General features: G+C 36.0%; 1 protein-coding gene across 1 annotated transcript; it reads right to left on the bottom strand.

Annotated features, from left to right (window-relative positions):
• Positions 1-4,207: 4,207 nt before the first annotated feature.
• On the bottom strand, positions 4,208-15,829 carry LOC149784563 (uncharacterized). The gene is made up of 4 exons (XM_089933286.1): positions 15,712-15,829; positions 7,674-7,812; positions 6,551-6,701; positions 4,208-4,566 (listed from the first exon to the last, which is right to left on the bottom strand). Exons 1-3 carry the CDS (start codon positions 15,758-15,760, stop codon positions 6,560-6,562), a joined length of 330 nt encoding a protein of 109 aa, XP_089789412.1. The 5' UTR covers positions 15,761-15,829; the 3' UTR covers positions 4,208-4,566; positions 6,551-6,559.
• Positions 15,830-16,060: the final 231 nt, after the last annotated feature.

Raw genomic sequence — 16,060 nt, 5'->3', positions numbered from 1 at the left:
TATCAATTTATTCTCGATGATAAATAGATTTCCCGATACCGCGGTTAGAGTAGCCGTTGATTCGTTTTATATAGACGTAGCGTATAAGGAAAACGTAGCCGAGTTTACTAGTCCGGACGAGAGTTGGGGTACATGGAGAATTAAAGAAGAAATACGACGCGATTATTCCCCGTCAGCAAATGTCATCGTTGAGAACAATTACCTATGCGGTGATAAATTGTCAGAATGGTCTAATGCACCACCGTGTTCTGATCCAATTTGTAGACACAAGACGGTTTATTTAAGCGGCTGTGGCGGGTCAGGAAAGACGACTCGGGCAATTGAATTATTTCGAACGCGGGCAAGTATAATCGTGCTTACACCGACCCATAGACTAGCGCGAGAGATAAAACAACGAAATGTTGACGCCGTTACTTATCACAGCTTTTTTCGATACAGCGGCGGTGAGTGGACTCCTGATCGAATGGGGGAAAAATTTATTCCCGACATTATCATCTGGGATGAGATATGTACTGTTTCGTTAGATACTTTACAAATGTTTCTTGAGTGGCTGCTGCGCGCGAATACAGCGGTGATCATGTGTGGAGATCATGGCCAACCACCACCATTTGTCGGCGAGGGTCCACATGATTGGTTAAGGGGTTTTGTGGACTATTATGAAGAAACCGATACTGATTACCGAGCACTTGATGAACAACTGCGCGAGGTTAAAAAACTAATCAGATTACAGCCGGATAGAGTTCAGTGTGAAATAATCCGCGAGGTAATTCCGGAAACGCCGTTGAATGAATTCTGGGAAACATGGAGACCAAACGATTTGATTGTAGCGAGTAGAAAGATAGTCAGAGACACACTTCAGCGGAAGTTGTTTACGTTGCATAAGGAAAAGTTTCCAACGCGTCCAGTGCCGTTATGTTATAGACCCGCGGATACACGGCGGCAGAATATTGAAGTTGAGATTCCAGCCCCGACAGCGTCGGGGACAAAAAAACAAATTCTCGTGCTGAATGATATTGTGCTCGTTGATATCAGCGTCGTCGAGGACGCGCTACGTGCTGATAAATCCCCGTGGACGCTAGGATACGCAACGACAATACATTCCTCGCAGGGACTAACTATCACGGACACAATTGTTTGGATAGTTGATAATCGCATCGAATGGTCGAATCTAGTCTATCTTGCAGTGTCCCGAGTACGAAGGATAAATCAGCTTCGAAGAATTGTTATTGACGGAGCCGGTGACGGAGTCACTGACGAAGCCGGCGACAAAGTCACCATCGATGCAAGCGTCATTGATAGAAAACTCTCGGGTTACCGCCAACAGGATAAAAAAAAACAGCGGCGTTTTGATATTGATGCCGAATTAATAATCTCGCTACGACAACAACAGAATAATCACTGCGCGAGTTGCAATTGTATAATGAGTTGGCGTTATTCGGATAAAGACACTCGCCAATTTACCGTGGATAGGATCGATAACAGTCTCGGTCATGTCAAAAACAATGTGAGGTTGACCTGTCTTGAGTGCAATAGACGCAACGGCGCTAGTTAAGACCACGTGGGGGCAATTGAGTATCGTTAGGTATCACTTGTAGTTGCTCGCGTGTAAATCCGCGCTGAGGAGCAGTTGAATCCAGTCTATAGATCGGTGGTCTACCAGTTGATCGTGTTATCGTTGATATGTTATGTGTGGTAACACTCCAAATAGGATCAGTAGCTCTTTTTTTACCGCCTTCAAGCTCTCCTGGTTCATACAGATATCTAACAGTGACATCGCCGAGAATCGGCTTGGAAACGCTATCTATTTTTGATCTTCCGGGTATGTACTCGTATTTAATCGCGTCGCTGGGCTTCATGTTGATTGCTCGGGTAATCTCGTTATTTAACGCTGCAATTACGCCTGGCAACCTTTTGACCCATTCACGAGATCGTTTTTCTTGGATGAATTCCTTCGCGTATTGATATCCAAATAACCGTTCAGCAAGAGTCCGATTGAATCGTTCAACAATTGCCTGATCACGATGTAGCGCAGTATGACCTCGTCGTATCGCGACGCTATGATGTTTCAGCGTTGATAAAACAGCGCCGCGAAATTCATTGCCAGGATCAACTTGTAATAGATTTGGCCAGCGCAGAGGACCCCTTCGGTAAATCCGCTCAAACGCATCGGCTACTTCAGTTGCTGACTTTGTTTTTAACGGCTCCGCTTGTTTGTATCGACTCGCAACATCAACTACGGTTAGCGCGTATTTGTAACCGTTGTCATGCGGCAGAAATAGTATATCAGCCTGATGAACTTCATTAGGTACGCTGACATCAAAGCGCGAAAAGTTGATTTGTTTAGGCGGTGGTAGATAAATTTGCCATATAGCCTGTTTGGATAACCAATTAGCCGCAACTGCCTTTGTTACCTTTGCAGCGCTTGCGAGTTTACCAATTGCGGCCTTCCCCTTCCAGTATCCTCTCGGAGAATAATAGATGGATTCCATGTTGTTATTATAAACGCTAGCGTATTCAATTACCAGCGCGAGAAGCTCCGCTTCCAATCATTAATTTACCTTTCATAGCCGATTTTACCAACCATGAGGCCAATTTTTCTTTGACGGATTTATCAGGAATAGCATTTAACGCGTGAATTAATTTTACATCCGCGATATGACGCTGTTGCAGATCACCGCTACGATAAGCTATATCATGTATCCGACATGCTTCGTCGATAGCGTTTATTGGATACTCACCGGGTCGCGGCTGATTTTGATCATCGAGTCTGATATCTAATCGTGTTCCGGGGCCACAGTAGCTATATCCTGGGAGGTGCTTTTCTCCTGGATACTTTGCCCACGGTGTTCCGGGGAGTTTTGATAACTTGGCTGCAATATCACCTCCTCGCTTTTTTTTAAAGCATCCCCGGGTCTAGCAGAAATAAATCTAAATTTCTTTGTACCGCATTGTACACACTTACCAGTAAGCGCCGATCTATTATTTCTTGTTGTAACGGTTGTCATATCATTTGTGCCAGTACGCACTCTACACTTCACACAATATAGATCCATAATTTATGTATAGAGATATGAATATAATTGATTTTTCGGCAACTAAAACGAGAGAACCAGTTAAGCATGTTGCAGCGTTACCAAACTCGATCCGGATGATTATCATCGGACCATCTGGATCCGGCAAGACGCAATTGTTACTCAATTTAATAATGAGATGGATGAAGTGGGATAAGTTGTATTTAGTTGCTCCTAGCGTGGATGATCAACGATGCTACGAGGTGTTAAAAGATTTTAACGAGAATGCATCAGCGATCGCTGAAAAAAATGTTATTGAGTTTATTACAGATATCAATGATGCACCGGGTATTGATGATATTGATGGCGACGTTAACAATCTAGTCGTGTACGATGATGTTATGTTAGACAATCAAAAAAACCCAGCTAGGATATTTTCCAGAGGCAGGCATAAAAACACCGACGTGATATATGTCACTCAACGATACACTCAGATTCCAAAAGTAATCAGAGACAACTGTAATATTCTTGCTGTATTCAACGGCGTTGATACACACACGCTACGAAATATCTGGCAAACTTGGTGCGGCGGTGACATGGACTTTAATGGTTTTCGAAACTTTTTTAGTCATGCTCAGTCGACCCCACATGGATTTGTAACGATAAATTTACATGATCCTCGGACACGATATCGTATCGGACTTGACCAAATATTCGGTTAGTTGTAAATAACCACTTAGCAGCAGGGGGGCAATGACATCGACGCGGTCGTCGCTGTGCTTACCGGACGCTGACGACGCTGGGATCGGCGCGCAGAAAGTATTAATTAAACCAAATGACGTCACCATCGTGTAGGATGGACCGACGTCGTTTTTTTTTTACCAGGCGCTGACGACACTAGATCGTTGAGTGCAGAAAGTAATAATTAAGCAAAATAACGATTGGACAAAATGTCCGATTCGCCCCCTCTGCTGCTAAGAGTCTGTAGTAGAAATTTGTAAACATGGCCATCAATTAAAGTCCATTGAAGTAATGCACTTTTTTAAAATTTATGATGCGAATGTATCAGATCGAATCATTGGTAAAAGGGTCTAAGAATCTCACTCTGTACGTGGACTTTTAGTTCTGTAAATTCCAGATACAATGCGTTGTGAATGAAGTAAGCACACAAAATATCAACAAAAAAGAAATAAAAATAATTTCAAAATATTTGTCTTGACTCTTGAAAGATCTAGTATCAATAAAATGTAGTCTGTTGAAAGTGTTCAAGCATTTCAAAACTCTCTCTATAGTCCGGTACCTTCGTAGAAACTAAATTTAGTTCATTCGGATGGCTTTGGACTTGATAAATGTTTATCATATTTAAACAATGCAACAAAATGCACACAAATTATCTTGAGCATTAATCAAACACCCGATTGGATGAGAGGTATCTGTATCAAACCCCTACTAAAAACACAAAAGGAAAATAACAGACGGATAAAATACTAGAATTTCCATATTCCTCGTTACTATGACGACCGAGCTGTAATCCATTTGATCCTTGACCAACATTCTGTAAATAGAAATTAAAAATGATAAGTCTGTATAAAGTAAGTGAATAATGATTAAAGAAACCCTACATCGGCGTTGATAAACGTGTGTGACCTCGCTTCACACAAAACGTTTTAGTCCAGAAAGTGTGCAAATGTATGAAGCCTCGCAACACGCATTAACTAGTTACATATCCGGATCAAAAACCTCACTGACCGAGGCTAACCTCTTAATACATCTAAATGCTAACAAGGTTTTCCGAAGAAAACAAGCTTAGAACATAAGTCAAAAATCTTAAACGCAAACCAATACTGCAATGACTATTTCAAATGGCAAATTTTAAATCCCAGAACTATCAGTAAATCTTACAATTTTCATGTATGTCGTTTTCTGAGGTTTAGAACATTGATCGGCAGCAGATTCGCCATGAGTTTTGGACGTATTGCATTATTACAAAACGTCTACTGGATTTGTTATTTACGGGATTTGTCAATTTCCAGAAATTCAGCTCAGTTTGACCTGACTGATTTTCGTAAACACAAATAATATAAACTTTGTATCTAATGCTGGACTAGTTCCTGGCCTTGATTCAGAAATGAGTGAGAGTTGAAACAATCAACTTTTTTATTTTGTCAATTCTTTCTTAGAGTAAGGTTCATTAAGTGAAATCGAGGCCATGCTTTGAGTACGTGATAAATAACATGTAGCAATTGTTTTAAACTCTAGTTTTTCCAGTGAATTGACCCAGATCCGGCATTTGTATTTAGTCGTAGCTAGATTTATTATTGATGTAATGAGAAATAATATTCTTGCCATAAGACTTGAGAATTCAAAGTGTTTTACGTTGTGACCAATTTTGGGGGCGAATTATTTTGTTTTCTCCAAATTATTTGGATTCAAAGAGATTTTTTTCCCTGGAAGTTCTTGTGCTTTTGGACAAGAACAGTTATCGAAACACTGGAATATTTTCTATGATTTAATAAAGAACCGTTGACAAATCAGTGGATTATTTTTGGATTTGATTCGTACAACTGTTAGTTCGTTTTCTCATTTTTACCTTGTTTTCTAGGGAGATACATTTTTTGTTAAATTTTACAAAGCTTGTTGTCTTCACTCTTTTCTTGTTGGGTTTTGTAAGAGCACAAACGTAACAGTATGTATGTAGGTAGGTAGGTAGGTACGTAGGCAAGTACGCACGCATGCATGTGTGTGTGTGTGTGTGTGTGTGTGTGTGTGTGTGTGTGTGTACTTTGGTGAGCATCGGTGTGGGTACGTTCCATATCTTGCCCTGATACTATATACCTTCAAAGTTTCAGTGAAACAGCAAACCAAACGTGTGTGTGTCTGTCTAAAATGATGTTACGTGCAATCTTAGTGATAAATTCTGCTAAAGTGAAACCAGTAAAAATGTTACAACTGTGGTCATTACACTTGTCCATGGAATTTTTGATATCTGTTTTTCATCCTACGTGCAATAAAATATTGTTATTATAAACCCTTTATGTTGAAAACTAGTTTGTGCATGAGAAAATGGAAATGTTAAAGTAGGGTTGAGTCAGGGTCATCTCTACCGAACATGCGGATTTTCTTCGTAATCGACTGTTCAAACACGGTATCGAAACAAATTAATACAGACTCAATCGATTTGCAAGGGGGAGATAAATAACGGTTTTTACCATTCTCTTGCTAGTTCTTGTGTAACAATATCCGGAAATAATTTGCATGACAAAAATCACGATCTATTGATATAAAATTATTATTATTATTATTATTATTATTATTACAAAATAAGACAAAATAATAGATAAGCAATTTCCAAACCTACTTCAACAAATACTGGTACTACTACTACTACTACCACTACTACTCGGTACTGCTGATACAAATTACACCTCTACTTTCAAAATCTGTCACGAATACTCATATTACAACAGCTACCACCACTATTTCTTGCAGAGCTGGTAAGATTGTTACAATGTTAGCTTTAATTTACATCAACTACTTACCATGATCCCTTAATAGACAACAGTATGAACGGTAGTGGTAACTCTTTGCGGAGTGCGACACCAAAAATAGTAGCAAATACAGAGAACAATAAGAAAGGCAATTATTCCACCGCTAGCACCTCCGGCTATCACCACAGTATTTGAGCTTGAACTGAAAATTAATAAATGAATTAACAAGCAGATCCATCTATCCATCTGATCGTTGCTCGGTACGTGCATCCAACCATCCACACGTTTGCTTACATACATACCTTCCTAAATACGTACCTACCTACTACATCCCTACCTACCTACCTACCTACATACATACATACATACATACATACATAAATGCATGCATGCATACATACATACATACATACGGTAGTATAGTTTTCCAAAGTAAGCAGGACAAACAAGAAACGAAGTTAAGTTGAATGCAGTGTTGTTTAGGTTATTGTTGTAAGGGAAATCAATTAAAAGTACTATAAAAACAATTATAGTAGTTGATAATCATAAAATCTCGGTCACACTGAAGAAATGAATTACAGTTACTTTTCATCCGGTTAATTAGAGTACAATTACATTACTTCCGTTTAGTCTGTCACAACTCACAGATCAAAATTGTTAATTCATGTTTGGCACAGAGAAATATGTCTCTCGAATGTTCTGACAAACAAAAACAAAGACGAATAGACGATCGTCAACAAAAACAAAGACGAATAGACGATCGTCAACAAAAACAAAGACGAATAGACGATCGTCAACAGCAACATAACCTCGTTGCTTTTCTCTGTTATTCTAATTGTCTGATATTATAATTTATGCTGCTAATTGTAACTATGATAAATAATAATTAAAATTTGACAGTGATTCGAACTTGGGCTATTTTTTTCAGAATGTTTAATCAATTACAATTACTGATTATTTTTCTTATCATGAATTGATTAAAATTACAAATTTATATTCAATTAATCAATTACTTAATGGATGCAACGATTTGCTGTAATCAGAATATACATCCGTATTTCCATACAGCCCTAATTCAATGGCATTTTATCAAACCGATGCAATAATTCTAAGAGTGACTTGAATATGAAAAACCGACATAAGTGCCGGGACTTGAATAAATCTTTGTACATACGTGCAACATATTGCATCATAACTTTTGGTTTTATCGTCACAGCAAATATCATCACATGTACGTGTCTGGTAGGTACATACGCCTAGAGCTGAACATTTGTAGTCATATGTGCAGGTTTCTGTCGCCTTCGCTTGTTGACCTGCAAAATATATACACTAAAATATGCGAGCCGGCTTATATTACGACGAGAGGTACTAAATAAACCAAAAATGTGCTGTAAACGTACAAACACTGTTAACCTCGTTCCGTCTATGTGTATACAAATGAGTAAATTCATTTCACATCAAGCTGGGTAAGACCACTGTAAGACCGATTAGGCGTGTGCAGTGTCCATATTTTAACATTTTTTTTTACATATCTGGATTCCCAAGTTCTTGAAAATTAAAATATGTTGTCCCAGTAAATAAAAAAGATTCCGAATAAATGTTTCAAACTATCACATTATATCACGCATTTGTATGTTGTTCATGGTGCTTGACAGGTGTGTCTATAAATAACTGCATTATTATAATGTTCACATAATTTGATCGCACTTAAATAATAGGGCTTTAAACAAGGTGACTCTACAATAAATCCGTTACAAGATAACTATAATAACATTTTAGTAACATGGAAAGGAAGTTAAAACTAGTTTCTATGATATGAGCAATGTATTTGATCACGCATGTCATTCCAGATCAATTCTCAAACTAAAAGGGATTGGTAATCAATGGACTTTAGTGCTGGGTTAAAACATGTATTTATCTTTAAGAAAGCAGAGGGTTGTACCGAATTCGCGATTCTTGGATTCTCAAAAAACTAATGCAGCATTCGCTCAAGCATTGATCCTTTGAATATGCATAATTTATGTAAATAAAAATGATGTCGCAAATAATATATATATATATATATATATATATATATATATATATATATATATATAAAGAAAATCCCACAAAGTCCGCTAGAATTCTAAATTAGGACACTTAATAAATAGCCTTCTTTGGCAAATGACCTTTAACCCAGCCATAATAGCTCCAATAACCATCCTTTATTGCAGATTTTTAGCAACGATATTCGAGAAGTAATCCAACATAAACATGAAGGTACGAAACTGTCTTGCGATGACTTGCTTGACATGCTCGTGTACATCATTTGTCTAAATGAGGTTTGGGGGAAAGTTAATACTGGAATAACTGTATATTGTAATAAAAAGAATCGGTGGAAAATTACATTTGGAGGTCATGTGAACAGCAACAGGCGTGCGGCTTGTGCAATACTGTAAGCATACAATAATTCAGTAGTTTAAAATTTAGCATGGTTTCGCTGTTTTGTATTAGCAAGAGGTAATTTAACCATTCTTGCTAACAATAAGACATAAACCATTCGCTAACATAATTATATCGTATATGTCTTCGACAATTCCACAATTCGAACATGGAACACAATACCAAATGAATAATATTTATCACCTGCAATTCTTAAAACTTACCAGAACTGGGATAAACATAGGATTCGTTATATTACACAAACAAAATTCTGTCTTCCGCAATTCAACGTTGGAAAACAAAACCAAAGGAATAATAAGTAATCCATCCAATTCTTTAAAATTTCCCGAGTCGGGAAAAACATCGTATTACAGTGTTGATAGTCGGGTGGAACAGGTTCGGCATACGCGACAAAAAATTATTCAAAAGCAATAGCTTACGTAACCATTAATTCCTAAGCTATATTTCCAAATGGAGGTAGAGTAGGAAGACAAAGCAGATAAATACCAATGTCTTAAGAGTGCAGTAGAATTGGAATGTCCTATTTTGTCGCAAGAAGTTGAAAAATTTGACATTTTATAAATAATTTTATCATATCTGACCACAAAGCAAACCCGATTGAACAGTGGTTCACAGCAGCTATATCACTGTCGTCAACGAAGCAAGGGGAAATAACTTCATGGCATGATGGGAAATCAGATATTTCCACATGCGAAAATGTAAGGGTATATGTTTCACATATGACAGCATATGAATGAAAAATGAGGAAAATTATTTCGCCTATCAATTCCAAAGATAAACACTTACGCATATAATAAATAGAGGATATCTTGTTTTTCTACGTGTATACCGGATATATTTCAAAATGTTATACCGTAATCATAATATTTGAACTACTGGCGAAGCGATGAGTTAAAATTATAGTATGTGGTGCCACAAGATGAAGTATGTCTGGTATTAACGTTGGAAAACAAGTGTTTCTTTTCATTATATATTAAAATTTCTCCAGAATCGAAATTCTGAAGGTTAAAATCACTCTTCAGTGCAACTCGCTCGCCGACTTTTCGTAAATTCACTTCACTGTTGTAGTCCGATCATAAAAATATAAATGACGTATGAAAGCGGCATTAGCGTTGTCGTCAAGGAAGTAAGGTGGATAAAACATCAGAGAAACTGAAACAGCGGCTGGTCGAATTTCTGAATCAGAGATTCAAGCACTCAAAGTATTCATTTTTCTAATTGCATGTACAACATTTGTACGCATACACAAACTCGCACTGCGTGATGGGAATTTTTACATTTTCACATTGAAGAAGTATTTTTACATGTGTGATACTATAAAGATATCTTTTTTTACATCTGAGGATATTGGGTTGAAAAATGTGAAAATGTTTCCACCGATAAGTTGCTATATTTCACACTTGACAAAAAGTAAATAAATGAATAGAAATACTGAGTATGACGTCTCAACGGATGATATCATGGTAAACAGAAAAAGCGAAATGAGAGATTTGGAAGAACATTTATCTTAACCGTGCACCCTAAAAGAAATATAAATACTCGTCCTTGTTTATTTCACACTTGTAAGTTAATACATTTTCAAAGAATAGTGACACCTGTTGGTTGACGATGTGTAGAATTTACCTTTATTAAAGATAACCACATGTAAGATTTTTAAACAGTGTCCAGCAAATAACCTTTTGTGAGCAGCTGGAATGAAAATACTAAATGTGTTTTACTGACAATAGCTGATGTCTTCAACGTTGTGAATAACAGTTAGAAAAATGAAATAGAGAGGAACAAACTATTTGCATAAAGAGAGTTTAGTTTTATACCAAGTTATTTTCATAATAATGGGCCGACAGAAACATATAAACAAGTATAGTCCTTCATCAGATATTGAAAAGTATCAGTGGAATAAAGCTGATATTATCAGAGTGGCGATAATACGTTCGGAACTACTTTTAACCAGCTAATAAATATATCTGCCCTCTGCATGTTATTTAAACTTGAATTTCCATACTTAAATGTAGTTGATTCTCTCTCTCTCTCTCACACACACACACGCACACACACACACACACACACACACACAGGGGATCAACATATATCAGAATGTCAAGACCGTATTTTGCATCACTGAAGAATTAACTCCAAGAAACGAAAACGGGCTTTAAATATTTGCATTTTTAAACAATCGAAATTTAGGCCCAGCTCATGTTACGTTACTAGATTACAAGTTTGTCAAGGCCACATATTTGAAGAAAAGACAAAAAAAACATACATTCTGATAGGTAAACTCCCTTTAAAATATTTTGTTCAAATACTTTGTTCTGAATTCTGTAAACACGAAGAATCAGTGATGGTATTATAGAGTACCACAACTCTTACAATCGTCACTGTATCAATCCGCACAATAAACGTGTAAACCAAAATAACAATCTTTTCAAATGTGTATGAACACGCTGATTAATTTGACAAAATATACAGAAGCTTTTATGTGTACATTAATTATAGTAACTGAAATATATGTTTAATAGCGTCATCTTATAGTGTCCAGTGTGTCACCTAGATACTGTATATTTATAACTGTCAAATAAGAGATTGTGTAATACAGGAATTTTAACAAATGTTGCATGTGTGCATGTATATTATTTTTTTCTCCTACACTATATTTATTATTCCTATGCCGTATCAGGTGTAAGGTGACCCTGGGATTGTTCCCCGACCGAATTGTCAACCCATTACGGGGACCACACAAAAATTGTTCAAAAGTATCTGTCGTAGACGTTTGTAAACTTTTGCAAGTTCTGTTTTTGTCAATGTAGTCATGCAGCCATTATACTAATTAGCACAGATCGTGGTTTTGTGGGTTTAATGTCGTTTAACAGGCTATATAGAGTAGAGGCAGAACCGGGTAAACACCCGGAAAGAACCATCGACCCACGATTAGCTACTTGCGATCTTTCTCACATACCCACGTTGGAAAAGCCGAGACTCGAACCCACGCAAATAGAGGTAAACACATGCAAAAATTTCCTGACAAGGCAGAAAGAAACGGACGTATATTGACATTTAAAAAAAATATACTATGGATATCTTCCTAACATCCAATGAGCAAACACATTGTTGGTTCATAATTTAGCAACAAATAAACGTTCGCCGTATTTTCTATTTACATATTCTATATTTTCAGCTTTCAAATATCCGCACATTTTGCAGCAAGAAGACAAAACTAGACTTACGAATGAGTCCACTTAATTAATGGACCTCATAGATTATAAACAGTCTTATTAATATTATTCAAAAGTGCATCCAGTGCATGGATACGTTTGTCAGAAATAACATCTGTAACACATCGAGACGAATTTTTGCTGAAAAAAAGACCTAAATGATCAAACTTACCCAAAATGTCTAAAAACTTATCTCGTCCTTTAATAATATTTTAGCTCTTTAAAAAAAATATGATAACCGTTGTTTTATCAATATTTAAAAAAATATTCCATTTTCCACACAATGCACGCAACTTAAGGGTGCCTGTAATTCATCTACTGTTCCTGCAAATATCACCGTATTACTAACAAACAGTACAATACGTCACTTTTACAAAAATATCCGACATTTAATTGCAATGTAGAAAGCAAATATATGAATGGAGATAGGCTTTCGTCCCCTTGAAGATAACCAAGTTAACAACTGAATTAGTCGGACTGAGATTTAAAGTGTTTTACAAATTCCAGTAATTTGATCTTATTATCGATATGGTTTACCTTGTTACTTTAAATAGAAATAGACGCATGCGTAAGAATGTCCTGAAAGATACTTATTACCGTGTTACCTGTTCAGTCACAACGACGCAATTTCAAAATGTTGTCTTAAATCTCGACTGGTGAGCCCAGCCTTTAAAATCTGATGAACAAAATACCGCAGAGATGGAACGTAATATGGAGAACTACCTCCCACTGTGATATTGTGTTCTCGTAGCTATGGTCATAATGTAAATATAATATAAATCGCTACAGCGAAGACTGTTATTGACTGATCCCCTATAATAGATGCTAAGTTGGAGTGATGTAAATTCAGATCATACGTAAGGCGAAAAGGCCATATCCTAAATTCATTTCTCCGTCTGAGCTGCAAAAGAAGAGACTATTTATTATGCTATTGTTCTACTATATTATTTACTGAAGAATGCTTTAATTTCGAAGTTAATTAAAAGCTCTGATTTAAATAATAATACTAATAATAATAATAATAATAATAATGGTAAGAAGAAGATGAAACTGAATGCTTATTGATTTACAATTTTGAGTTGTAACCATCCAAAACTTATTTACAATACAATTACAAAAATGTGCAGATACCCTTTATTAATGTTCAAGACATAATACAGAATTGATATTAAGTTTGGGCTGTTAATAAAATTTAGAATTTTATAATATATGAAAATACTAAATTTTCGTGTTTGATGTAATGTTCATCGTGAGTATAAAAAAGAAAATTTAGTAATCAGGTAACATTATTAGAAACTAAAAACCTACAATATCATCCAGTTATTTGCTTAGTGGATTAAAGGCCTTTCATGAAAGTAATTGGTAGATTTTAGACACTTATATCTATTTTAAAGGGGAAATGTGGTGGCTTAGTGGTTAGAGTACCGGACTTGTGACCGAGATGGTCAAGATTTCAAATTCTACCAACAGAACAATCATGGTTAACAACCGTGGTGTCTTTTTGCACAATGCACTTTACTCCAATTGCCTTGGCAGCAAAAAAACAAACAAACAACAAACCTGTTTGTGTTACTATGCCATAAAACATCTAGCCAAACCAAAAACAATTTGTTTCCTGTACCTTGATATAGTTTTGCGATATACAATTTAAATAATATGAAAACTACAATACACAGATATAACGGTTTATACTAATTTATGTTCAGTGATCTGCAGGACCAAATTACAAAATGTCAAGTAGATGAATCAGTTGAATAGTTAGGGTCATCACGACGTTAACTCTGGGTAGGAGTCAAATACAACATGGTTTCTATGTTATTAAATCTACTGAGTAACACATGTGTGCTAATTCCTCCAATGTTATTTGAACTAATGCAGTAATAGGCTAAATAAAGCATTGAAAATTTATAAAATAATATTCCAGTGTCCGAACTATAAACCCAGCACGTCGTCCCATCACGACGGAACATACATATAATACAAAATACGTAACAGGACTACTGTATACGTTGCCAAACTAAACTTAGAGGATCTTTATAAATTCCTGTACAAAAAGAACAATTCGATATATTCGAAGACGATTGTTTTCGCTGTAATTTTTTCTAAAAGTCAAGCTCGACGCGTGCGTAAGAATCGCGATTTAGAATTACCCGTTGACCTGCAATAATCAAGTCGAAACATGTTATCTATTGGTACAGTTCTTAAGAGTAATTGCATGTGTTCTCGTAAGACGGCATAGTGAAACCTTTGCGACATAATGCACGCCGTGTAACTATAAATTAAAATAATAAACTAACTCGTCGGAAAAATCTCGTTAGCATTTTACCCCTTCACCTCCTATCGCGATTCTAATGCGACACTCTGTAATCTGCTTCTAAATTTAATACACACAAACATTATATCAGACGCAATGGTTTTATAGTTTGTGGACGTTAAATGGATTAATTTGAATGTGTAAATTATTTTCGTACTGAAGATGTTTGAAACGTTGACATAGACCAATGAGATTATTTAACGTCTTTCCGAGGAAACTAGTTCAAATTAGAAAACAAACCTTCTCCCTCAAGCATTTTACTGTCAATTAGTCGAGAAAAAAACACATCTGTACCAACAATTTTAGAACGCGTAAATCTAGCGTTTGCATTGTGAAATCAACTGTATCATAGGCATTATTTGCTTCCTTTCAATCAAGACTCGAAATTATTATTATTATAATTATTAGTATGATATTTTATTAAATTCGGAAGAAATGATCTTCGAAAACATAAAAAGAGCGATATTCATTATGTATTTGCTAATTTGGTGATATATTTTGCAACATAGCTATTTTGTAATTAAAGTAAATTACATTATGTGCACATATGATTGTCCTTCCTGACATGACTTGCAAGTTCTGCGATAAGACATAAATGGCTACTCCTTTTGAAATAAGATACTATTACAGAGGGAATGATCAAAAATAATCAGAACAGATTTCAGTCGAGCCTAAGTCACTGAAAAAATGTTTGAACCTCGGCAGAAAAGATAAAATACTTCGTCAGCATCAAAAGCTAAACGGAAAACATGACTGTCGAGTTATGCATCTGGACAATAGTACAGACTGGCAAACTTGAATAGGTGTGAATCTACGGGTGTACTGGGTGTCTGAAAAGTTACTTTTAATAAAATGTTATTAATTTTGTTCCTCTTTTTATACTATTTCACAAATAGCTCTGCTTATATTACGATATGTTGTTGCTCATTGATTGCTAAAAAAAAAAATTTTGATTTAACTGCCCTTAAATTCATCGAAAATGGTGTGAAAATACACTTAAATTTATTCTCTTCGTTGATGATGAACATAACACGAAAATATTTGTGCGTATGTACGCCACCACCATGTAAGTAGATACACTATCGGATATAATGTATATAATTTATAAGGCAGGACTAGTGCTAAGAAACTTACGGATGATTCTTGCTGATGCGATAGTTATATCACCATTGTGCGTATATCTTTTTTGGATAATTTAAACCTTATCAATAAATTCCTAAAAAGAGAACGAAATTATGCATTACCTGCCAGGACTGCAATGATCAAAACTAATGCTGGTATTGTTACTGACATGTTATGAGGAACGTTCAGGAATCAGACACAGTGTCATCGACAATAAAGCTGGGATCAGAAAGACATCCCACTAATGGTATATGGGTTATATATTATAGTTTTCCTTGACAACGGCCTAAACTGGTAATTTGTGTTTATTCGATACGTTCAATGTCGCGTACTGAGCCAACAGAAAGGAAACATGTTCAAACAAAACACTCGGTTTCTAGGAATTGTGATGATAAGCCTATCCCACAAAGACTTTAAGAAACATCATTCCGCTTGGTTGAAGTCTTTTGAAAGTATTAACGTTATAATGGC

Source organism: Sinohyriopsis cumingii, chromosome 14 (genome assembly GCF_028554795.1).
Source record: "Sinohyriopsis cumingii isolate HCF-2022 chromosome 14, ASM2855479v2, whole genome shotgun sequence".
NCBI classification, from domain to species: domain Eukaryota; kingdom Metazoa; phylum Mollusca; class Bivalvia; order Unionida; family Unionidae; genus Sinohyriopsis; species Sinohyriopsis cumingii.
This window is presented reverse-complemented; position numbering and strand designations above follow the sequence as displayed.

Coding starts and splice junctions, on each gene's coding strand:
- LOC149784563 (XM_089933286.1), bottom strand. CDS start 15,760: ATGTCAGTAACAATACCAGCATTAGTTTTGATCATTGCAGTCCTGGCA. Junction 7,813..15,711: donor GATCATTGCAGTCCTGGCAG/GTAATGCATAAT, acceptor TATATTTTGCAG/GTCAACAAGCGAAGGCGACA. Junction 6,702..7,673: donor TATGATGCAATATGTTGCAC/GTATGTACAAAG, acceptor ATTAATTTTCAG/TTCAAGCTCAAATACTGTGG.